The 11,604-nt window shown below is 37.6% G+C and overlaps 1 protein-coding gene across 4 annotated transcripts in view; it reads left to right on the top strand.

The window, feature by feature from the left end:
- The first annotated feature begins 497 nt into the window (after positions 1 to 497).
- The window catches only part of PDLIM3 (PDZ and LIM domain 3), a 30,890-nt gene continuing 19,783 nt past the window's right edge, over positions 498 to 11,604 (top strand). For all 4 annotated transcript variants that reach the window (XM_081047250.1, XM_081047248.1, XM_081047247.1 and 1 more), the window contains exons 1-3: positions 498 to 779; positions 8,451 to 8,602; positions 9,891 to 9,975. In XM_081047250.1, the coding sequence (XP_080903376.1) occupies positions 687 to 779; positions 8,451 to 8,602; positions 9,891 to 9,975 (330 nt within the window). In that variant the 5' untranslated portion in view covers positions 498 to 686. The remainder of the gene's footprint in view (positions 780 to 8,450; positions 8,603 to 9,890; positions 9,976 to 11,604) is intronic.

Genomic DNA, 11,604 nt, shown 5'->3' with positions numbered 1-11,604 from the left:
CATTGTGCAGAAGGAGCTCATTTTAATGGTAGCTCACTGCACGGAGGCATAATTTTCACAGTAACCCCATGAGGTATGTGCAATTATTACCCCTACTTTACAGATTAGAAAACTGATGCTTAAGGATGTTCAGTAACTTAACCAAGGTCACCTTGCTAGTAAGTAAATATCATCGCAATCAAATTTGCTAAATAGCTCCATGTATTGATGATGCTTTTGTTTTACTTTAATTGAAAACTTAGAGACTGTGGGTTAACTGCTTTTAATTTCAAATGAAGCGCACCGCTGAGCTCCCAGTCGAAGAAAAACAGGACAGGTGTTACTTTAATTGAGTGATGGAAGTCGTAACCCGAAGCCTTTTCCAGCGCCGGCTGGAGAGGTCTGGAGGCTGCACCCAACCAGTGCGAGTCTGTAAACTCCCTTGGGTCTGGCGCGTCTCTTTCTTCCAAAGTTGGAGCTCTCCTGGGTGGGAGGAGGCCGGGGGAGGGTAGATTGGTGACGTCACTCGGGAGCGGGGATAAAGCTCCCCGGCCGCAGTCCAAGAGAGGAGCGAGGACACTGCCCGGGGAGCATAGTGGACCGTCCGGCTCCGGGACCCTCACCGTGGGCAGGGCCGCCCCTCGCTGCGCCCCAGTCCCTGGGAGTCAAGGTGCCTTCACCCTAGGAAGGCCGCGCCAGGCGACACCATGCCCCAGAACGTGGTCCTCCCTGGCCCTGCACCCTGGGGGTTCAGGCTGTCAGGAGGCATAGACTTCAACCAGCCTTTGATCATCACCAGGGTAGGTGTTTTCCGTTCTTTTGCTGTAAGTCGGGGACTCAGCTGGTCCCCCTGGAGAGGAGAGAGGCCAGTGAGCCCATGGGCGCTGGGCAGGTTCTCGGCTTCCAGCTCACAGTTTGAGGAGTGGTCGCAACTTGACAAACTGAGGCTTGGAGGATACAAAGCAGCTAAGAGAATTCACCATCTCAGCTCCAATGGTCTCTGCGTCCTCTCGGTCCCAGGTGACTTTCCGAGGGGAGTTGAACTGACAGCGCGATTTCCCTGGGCTCTGAGAAAGCTAGGCGGCGAGGGTGGGGGTGCCCTCTTGGCCTCCACTGCTGTCTCCTTTCAGTACCGGCAGAGATGGGGATCCGGGAAGGAGAGACAAGGCACTGACTCTATGGTTGTTTCTGGGAGTGAGACATGCAAGCGCTTTTCTTGTCTGGATGAAAACTTCAGCAGGGCGCTGTTCACGGGGCACAACCTGGGTCGGCCAGCTTGGAACCACTCATATCAGCCCAGACAGGGAAAACATTACTAATCTGTATGCCTAGGTTTCCAGGCATTTTGAATAAATGTTTTCCAAGCTGGGAACTGGGCTGAGGAATCATCACCTATAACTCAAACTACAAAGAAAACGGGTCAGCTAGTTTAGTTTACCCGATAGAAAGTCACCTCTCAACTTAATAACTGAAAATAATGCTCTGCTATTAAAGTCAAGCTTTCTGTTCTTAATAATTTTCTTTAGAGTATTGTCTAATTGAGAGAGGAAAAAGGGAAACTAGTATTTCTGTCCTGTCACTAAATTTCTAGTTGGTCTAGTTGATTTTTTTCTAACACAAGTATTTGTCTTAATAGAAAATTACTTCAATTATCACACATATTAAACCTAATTTAAAATCACAAACTCCATGAATATTATACTTTTTAAGCTTTCTTTTCTTTTCTTTCTTACTGCTTATACTGTATTTTATAAATATATGCTTTATACTCTGATTTACTCACAGAGATTTTTGAACAAGGTTATACCTTTTAAATTCTGTTCTGTTTGTACATTTGTGAGATTTGGAAACCAATGTCTTTTTAAAATATCTTCAATCGTGTATTGTACAGACGCACACCATGGAACATTTCAAGCTTTGTTTTACATTTTTCAAAAACATAGAAACACATCTGACATGTGTTTTTGTATGAGACAGGAAAACTTAACATACCCCTAAAAATGTTCCTAAGTAAATTAAGCAGAAAATGGTTCAGTGATCCGAGCCAAGCAATTCCTTTTATGGATTTACCAAAGAAAACAGTTTCCATTATCGCTACTAAGAAATATTTTTAAAGTTTCTGAAGTATAGTTTTCATTTGTTTGTATTAAATGAAATAAGCTTTTGAATCCTAACAAAGGATAAATTATATTTATATTAAATCCTAAAGAATAATTTTGTCACAAAAATCCTTTAAGTGATTTATAAAGGAAATACCTTGCTATTACTATATAACATGTCAATATGATTCATCTTATTTTTGAAATTTTGAGTTGTTGACATTTTAAACAATGTTTAAAGCAATGCTTACATTTGGACTGCAGGAGTTATTAGTAAATGTATTTGCTTTAATGACAATTAGTATTTGGGAAGCCAATTGTTTGAATTTTTAACTCATTACTAATTTTAACACTTGGTTCAGTAACAGTGTATAATCATGTATGATTATTTCACTGGACCATGCCTTTTCTCTTCAATTAATTTAACTCAAGGAGAGCAGGTAAGACCAAATTGTTTTGTATTCCAGATGGCCCCAAAATTATGCACATGGTAGATTTATGTTGAATAAATGAAAGGACATTCATTTGAACTTTTTTTGCCTTAGTGAACACTTAACTGAGAATATTTCCACTGAAACCATAAGAATACTAAAAACATTTGGAAAAAGACTAAAACATATTGCACACAAAAAAAATTATCAGTGTTGTGAGTAGGTAGTAGAATTATGCTATTACTTTTATAATTTTATATGATGTGAAAAGGTAATAAATAAGGTTGTGTGTGTAAATAAGGTTATACTCTTCTGTTTGCCATGTACTCTTTTAAGCCCTTTATAGGCACTGACTCACTGAAATCTCACCTTAATCCAATACGTGTAGTAGCAGTGATACCCTTTTTTACAGATGAGGAGAGTTAGGCTTCAAGAGATTCATTAACCATTGACTATATTCCCTATGCTTTGTGAGGGGTGTAAATGCTGATCAGTATGTTGTTTTGTACATCTGGAACTAGTTTTTAAAAAAATAAAAAAAATATTTAAACTAGAGAGAGAGAGAGCGAGAGAGGCATTAACCTGCTGATGATCACAAGTGGTGGGACAAATTTGCTGCCAGGTCTACCCGCCTCCAGAGTCTGCATTCTGAAGTCCACACATATGAAAAGTTCTGCTTATTGTACAGATATTCTCAAATAGGTGTTTTGTGTCATCAATTCATCACCTGGCCCTATTCATTCTATATCTGTAAGATCTACCACTTTCCTTTTTCTCTACCACTGTCCCTCTTCAAGATTTCATAATGTCCCACCTAGTTGTTTGTAGCCCCTCTCCGATTTACCCTGCATATTCTTCCCAGCCAACTATGAGAAATGCAAGCTTGCTTCTATCCTCCCATTCTCAAACATCCTTCAATGGCATCACCTTCAATGGCATCTCAGTTTATAGAGAATAATACGTGTGGTCTTTACACACATTCCTTGCTTTCCCTCTCTGCCCCAACTCAAGGTCCCAACTTCATTTCCTCCCTCTCTCTTTCTTCTCTCTCCCTTTCCTCCTCTCACTCCATAGGTAGGCAGTGGTGCCAGTACTCTGGACTACATAGGATTTCTCTAACATATCTTTGCTCTTCTATCATTTTTCTCCAGAATGCTCTTCCCCACCCCACCCCACTGTCCTCTGGAAACCCAGTCAAATAGCACTGCCCTAACCTTCTTCCAGCAACAAGCATTTCATCCATTTGATTACCATAGCTTCTGACCTACAACCTCTCTTCAGATCATGCCTTATACCACAGATAAACGTCTACATCCTACAAATCACATGCTCCCAGATGCAGGAACTTTCAAATTGGGGGCTTACTCAGTGCCAAGCACAGTGCCTGTACATCACATATGTTACAGACACGATATAAACGATTGACTAAATTGTTCATTTTTTAACATAACTATCATAAGTTCAGATTGTCCTCAAAAATATTCTACAACAAGATGAATGAGAATGTTTTTATTGTTAATTGATTTGTCTATTTTAGATAAGTTCCTAAATACTCAAAGAACTGAAATACCAATGCCTGCACTGAATGCCACAAAAAGTTCCATAGATGAGATGTATTCCTCAAGTCAATTAAATCAAGTTTTGTCCTCCTACAAGCTATCTCCTCCCTCCCTGCCTCACACTACAAATCCAGACTCTAGTGGTGCTCCTGGACAGTGGTCCTCCACTCCACCAGAGCTGGGGCAGGGGTTTACAAACGTGACTCACCCCATCCATTGAAATTACACCTACAACTGTTTACAATCCAATTAGTTAGCCAGGTTAATCCTTGTATCATGAAAAATATCAAAAGTAAGGTAAATCAAACACCAGACATTCTCAAAAAAAAAAAATGAGCCCTTGGTTGTGATCCATACAAGGTTTACGAAAGCAATTCTAGCCATAGGTGTTTTAGACTTTGTGCAATATTGGGCGAGTAGGAAGTATTTGCAAACACCGTACATAACTGGTCTAAGTATGTCATAGAATAAAGCTTAAGGTTCACATCTCTAAGTAAGCAACTTTTCTTTTTCTGGCAAGAAAATTCTAAGGAGTCTTTTTTTTTTTTAAGTGCTTGGACCACCCAGAAGGTGGAGTGGATCTCTGTCACTGCCAACTTACAGATCGTTTGTTTTCACAAATGGTCCAATTTGGAATAAACTACAAGCTTCTTTTGTGCACATGATGTAGAATTCTTATATACATCTAATGCCACTATGTCCTTTCCCACTCAATTCCTCTACCTCCTTCCCTCTGCCCTCCTTTCTTGCACAGCACACCCAGGTTTCAGATCACTGTCACCAAGAATGCTACAGGGATCTGGATACCAACACAGAAAATGTTAGTGTATTCTTAAGTTACGCAGGCTTTAACGTAGAAAAACATATTACTTTAATACAAACTATATTTGAAATTTGAACTTTTAGAAAGAAATGTTCAAAGCTGAATGCAACCCTTTTCCAGGATTCAAGAGTAGTAGAAAGGTTGATCCGAATAAAAACCTGTTTAATTTTGTTCTAGCTGTGTCTGCATGGAAGTGCTGGTTCATACGTTCATAACATCCATACATCCCACAATTACCTATTAAGTACAGATTGTATTATATGTGGAAGGCCCTGTAGGAGATACAATTATAACTTAATGGGTTTCCATGTCCTGGGAAGCTAATATATCAGAAGAGAAGGGACATGTCATAAACCAACATGTTACAACCTGTCCAGGATTCCATGGGGGGAAAAAAAGAAAAGTGTGGCCAAAGAGATAGGAGGAGTCCAGGGAGACATGACCTGCAGGAGTGGTATGGTGGGATAGTGGAAGAGCTCGAGCTATTAAGTTAGCCAGATCCATGAGGGAAATTCAGATGTGTGAAGTGGATGTGTGACCCTAAGCAAGTTTCTTACACTTTCTGAGCATCAGTTTTCTCATCTTAAAAGATTGTCTTGAGAATTAAGATAATAATTCTCAGCAATAATACAATACCAATAATAATAACAATACCACAATGGTTCTCAACCCTGGCTTCACATCAGATTCACCCATATAACTTTGGTAAATACCCATGCCCAGGTACTACTTACAGAGATTCTGATTTAACTGGTGTGGGGTATGGCTCTGCAAATGTAGACTGTCGATGCCAGAGGGCTTTAGATGCCAGGAGAGGCGCTGGAATTTATCTGTAGGCAATGGAGAACAATTAATGGAGACAGTGCAACTAAAGACACTCACGAAAGAGGACTTCCAGAACTGCTTCAGAAAGTGGCAAGAATGATGGGATAAATGTGTTCAAAGCAAGGGGGAGTATTTTCAGGGGGATTAATGGCAATGTGTCTTTTACTGTAATAAATATTTTTAATTTACACATTCACAATATTGTTTGATCACACCTATTACACACACAACCCTACCTTCCACTCATTCTAACCAAAGCTAAATAAAACACTGTTAGCCTTTTCCGAATCAAGATTGAGTATTATGTAACTTAAATCTATTTCATTGTATTAGAAAATGGCTTTAAACGCAAATGCACTGAGCCATGTTTTCTCATATTTTAATTCAAAGGAAAGCATTCGATCTTAGAAGATAAAAAATAGATAGTACTAATTTTGACAAACTATAGCTAGAGGAAACTAATTTTGACAAACTATAGCTAGAGGAAAATAAAAGATTATTTTTAACTCTACAAGTCAAACTGAGGATGGAAATTTTATTCTAACATTTCTGGGTCGGGGAGTCTTTCTAAATTGAAGACAGCTATGAAATGCCTCCCCGAGGCTGAGATGTAAAAATTCCCAGTTGTCTTCACCCAGATCCTATCAATTATTCCTAACAGAAAATGCTTGTGATCACTACAGTAGGATGATCACAGAAATAAAGTGAGTACAATGAACATTTTAGTGATGAGACTGAAGATCTGGGACACATGAGAATTTACTATTTTAGCAATTTTATTTATTTAGATGAGTCTTGGATCTCCCTTAGGGCCACAAAGTTAAACAGAATCAATAGCTAGATTAAGCAAATAGAGGGGGGGCGGGAAATGGATTAATGGCTGACCCTCAAGTAAAACATTAGGGACAATCTAATTTATTCCTGGAGCAGTTTTAGGTTTAAGTCAAGTTCTATGTATGTATTATTCTGCTTTAATAGTGGGAACTTGCAAATGTAACAATGATTTTTTTGACAATAATAGCCATAATCTTTGGGTATGTAGGGACTAGCTCTTTTTGTTTCATAAATTCTGATTTAAACAGCCTTTTCATTCATTTTTCAATTAATTATTCATTAATTCAAAATAATGTAATATACAGAGTGAAGCATTATGAATATACATAATATACATATCCTCAAGAACTTCCAGTGTAACTGGGAAGAGAGATAATACACAAGTAAATAAACAAACATAAAAGTGCAAATTGTCTTCTTTAATGAAATGAACAGGGTGCAATAGTGGAGAATAATGGTGTAGGATCTGGAGAAACTACTTCAGATGTTTAGGGAAGTCTCTCTGAGACTGTGACTTTTAAGCCTAGACCTAAAGGATGAGAAGGGACAACTAGGTGAAGTCTGGGGGAAGCATTTTAGGCAAAAATAACAGTGCATGTAAAGCCCTAATGAGGGTACAAGCTTGGCCTATTTGAGGACCTAAAAGGAAACCACAATAGCCCCAGTGCAGTGGATGAGTGGGAGTAGGAGGGGTCTAAGATGATGTTGGAGAAGTAGGTAGGAAAAGACTGAGTGAGGACTATTAGGCAGTGGTAAACACTTGGGATTTACCCCCAAAAATAGGGGTATAGCAATAAAAAGAATAATAGACTTTGAATATTCAACATGGTAATAATTTCAAATTTGCTATCTTTTAAACATGTAACAACTAGATTTTCCCATATCTTTTATAAGGATTCCTTTCATTGCGCCACCTCCAAAAAGAAACAAACATGATTTCTGTAGATAACATAAAATTGGATCTTGCTTTTTTTTTTTTACCTAATTTGATAATCTCTGTTTTTAAAAAGTGTGGTATGTTTAGACCATTTACATTTAATGTAATTACAGATAGAGTTTAATTAAAATCTTGCATCTTGTTCATTGTTTTCTATTTGTTCCATCTGTCCTTCATTCATGGAGAAGAGACTGTGCATGGACACAAATTTCCCTTCTGTCTGCAGTTCCCAGGGGTTCTAGACGCTCAATGCTAACTCACACTTGGCTTTTAGCAATTTGTTCATAATTTTAGCTAAATTCTTCTTGTCAGCTAGTGTGGTAGCCTCACCTCCCTCCATGCTTTGATACAGGTGAGCCCATGCTTACATTTTGCCTTTCCTTGTAGGCATTTGTCTTTCCTTAAATTCCAGGCTAGTTGGTCTCCCTGCAACTTCAGCTGTCTGAAGAGTTCATGAAAAGTTATAATTTTATAATATTATAAAGATTCTTCTTATTCACAAGGGATTCTCTTTCCAGTTTTCTACATCCCAGGTGTCCCCTCACGTGAATTTTAAACATCATAATTTGTACGGATGCTAAAGCATTTTCAAATCAAATATAAAAAGCTCCCTAAATTTAGTAAAGTTCTATTCCTAAATAGAGAGTTTGGGTGAGAAAAACCCTAAAAAAAAAAAAAATTGGTTTAAAGCAAAGAAAACATGATTCAAACAGGATGTTATGGAAGGTGTTCTAAAAAGAATAAAAGATGTCAAAAGAAATGTGATAAGAAACAAAATTATTTAATATGATGGAAAAATAGAGTTAATACAATTTATCAATTAACAGCTATTTTAATCATATTTTATGATTCCCTGCCTAGTAAAACATTCAAAATGTTACCAAGCTGACATACAAATGTCAGACATGTAACTCAAGATATTGTAGGATGTTGATTTTTAAATGGTGCCATGATTTCTTCCAGATTACTCCAGGAAGCAAGGCGGCAGCTGCCAACCTGTGTCCTGGAGATGTCATCCTGGCTATTGATGGCTTCGGTACAGAGTCTATGACTCATGCTGATGCACAGGACAGGATTAAAGCAGCAGCACACCAGCTATGTCTCAAAATTGACAGGTGCTCTTAAATTAAAAGTGTTCAAATGTAATCTGTTTGGCAGGAGAACCTGAGCCATGACTGTAAATGATTCCATCCTCCCAATGAGAATCATTGAGGGTGTCACAGAACCTAGAATTTTGACTGGCTTCTTATACATCTACTTTGGTTTGTTCTTCACTGCAGTCAATCAATCTAATAGTTGTCAACAAACTATTGCTAAAAGGAATTCTCTAGAATGTCAGAATAACGAAAGAGGCTAAAGGAATACTAATATAGTTAATTGACTATGAAAACAGAAACATTACATGTATCGGCCACAGCTAGCTGTACTGCTGTTCTAAATATGGTAGTGAATGGAATTTAAAGATTCTCTTAAAAGAATTTCTTGACTTGCCAAAATGTGGTCATGTTAAAAATTGGTGGTTAATAGGCTGTATGCCATTGACTCTTGTGTATAGAATTCAGCCCAGAAGAATTTCACAAGGTGTGATACTGCATGTGCACATGAGTGTGTTAGATACTGAGACATTTCTGGCTGAAAATGGTATTAGGAAATTGAACCTGACCTTTTGCCATCAGAGCCCTAATATGAAGCTGAATCGTGAAATTAATGTTTTGTTATAGTGGTTGTTAGTGTATATTTATCCTGTTGCTAACGTATTCACAATTTTCCCTAATGGTACAGAAGGCACACAGTGGACCTGCCATTTCACGGGGATGAAACAGACTCTTTCCCCATGTGCATAACCCGCCAAGCACGCAGTCCCTTAAAATCACACACTCCCAAACAGGTACATAGAAAGCTTTGGACAAAGCACATTTCCTGGATGCCAGCAGGATCCTCTTCCTGGTTACAACCTCACATGGCCGCCTTAGGGGCATGCACAGAAAGACATTTTACTTCTCTTCCTCTTTTTATAAGGGTATTAATTCCACTACGAGGGTATTTATAAGGGTATGAATTCCACTATTCTTAGGACCTAATCTTACCCTAATTACCTCCCAAAGACCCCACTTCCAAATATCATCACACTGGGGATTAGGGTTTCAACAGATGAATTTGAAGAGGGACACAAACATTCAGTTCATAGTAGTACATTTTGATCCATTCAAGTTTTCCCAAAAGTACATTAAAAACAAAAGACTAATCAGATGGGAGAAGACAAAATAATGAGCAAGGAATATTGCTTTTGCCTAAATTATCAAGGGTTGATAGTATTTTTACAAACATAATAAGAAATTAAGGAATGCTAAAACTGGCAGTGCCGTTATAATTTGGAGTTTACAAACTTTGTTTTATTTATAGGGCAGAAACTCGCTTATGGTCTCCACAGGTATCCGAAGATGGGAAGGCTCATCCTTTCAAAATCAACTTAGAATCAGAACCACAGGTATGAATTTTAGAGTAAATGATATTCGCATTACATTTCCTTTTAAATGATGTAGGTAACTTGCAAGAGAAAGAAGTGGCAAATGTAAAAAATTGAAATAAGCCACCTGATGAAGCAGTTGTCTGTCTTTACTCTCTGAGATTAATTTATATTATCCATGTCTTCTTGCCTCAAGGAAAAGGAGTAGCATGCCTAGGCAAACATCTTGGTAAAAGACAACTGTGTTCTCATCAGGAAAAATTTGGCTATATCTATGCACAGTCCACTTACTTTTTTTCTTTTTTTATGATGGACTTCTACCAAACGACCATGAAATAATACCATAAATTTAAGATGTCAAAACAAAGCAAAACAAAAGTAGAGTTTGCCATTTGAAACCGGTGTCTCTAATCTAATACTTATTGTGAACTTCAATTCTTCAAGATCTTCACCCAGATCTTGTTTTACATCCTTCTTTAATTCTCAGTTCTGGCATTCTATAATTAAATTTACTCTATGAAATTTTGCATTAAGTAATCATGATGATATTCTGCTCTGTGCAGTTGAATTACAAAGATAAAGGATTTTCCTTTGAGGCAACTCTATCTACTGATCTAAATTAATAATCTGATGCTTATTTGACCCTGTCTACTCTCAAAAGCTCCAACATCTGAAATTAAACCAACTTTCAATTGTTTTGTATGGAAAATGTGACTAAGAAAGGGTTTTATAAGGGGGATCAAATATATGGTGATGGAAGGAGAACTGACTCTGGGTGGTGAACACACAATGGGATTTATAGATGATGTAATACAGAATTGTACACCTGAAATCTATGTAATTTCACTAACAATTGTCACCCCAATAAATTTTAAAAAAAGAGAGAGAATAAAGGATAAGAAGAGGAGAATGGGAAGAACCCAAATTAATCACACTCAATAAGAATTTTTTTATTTGCCCCCAGAAATGTACAAAATGTAAACTTATTGATGTAACATAGTATTAATATTTCTACAAAGATATCCCCCTTCCTATTAGAATAATGATTGCCACAGGAAGCTGAACTTCACACTGAGTAATTAACATGGTAAACAAATCATTAATACATTATGAACACATGTTTATCTTGCTGGGCACCATCAATTTCAATAAATTGTTTTATAATTTTTAAAAAAAGGGTTTTATAACCTCTACTTAGAAGTTCCCCAAATTTAGAGAGACAGATATATGAATTAAATATCCCTTTTAAAACAAATATTCCTACTAAACTGAATAGATGTGCCCAAAGTGTAGTTTTTCTATATATCTAATAAAAACGAACTGAAAACATATTTGTAATTTATGCTTCAGCAGTGTTTCCCCTTTCAGTGTCATCAATACTGAATTTGTCCTTCAGTTTTCCCATTTGTCTCCATGAGCCTCTGTTTTCTTTGTAAAATGCATGTAGAGTAACATATATACACGTATCTCATAGAGCTTCTCAAAGATTTAAGTAAAATAATGTAAAAGAACTTGGCACATTGACTCATTCATAGAGATATTGAATTAAGTGGGAGCTCTTGTTATTATTGGTACAGTACCTCCTAATCTCCATCCCCACCCCTGCCCCCACCAGGCTGTGATCAGAAGGCCTCCTGGTCTTTTCCTGAC

Source organism: Rhinolophus hipposideros, assembly GCF_964194185.1.
Source record: "Rhinolophus hipposideros genome assembly, chromosome: 4".
NCBI lineage: Eukaryota > Metazoa > Chordata > Mammalia > Chiroptera > Rhinolophidae > Rhinolophus > Rhinolophus hipposideros.
This window is presented reverse-complemented; position numbering and strand designations above follow the sequence as displayed.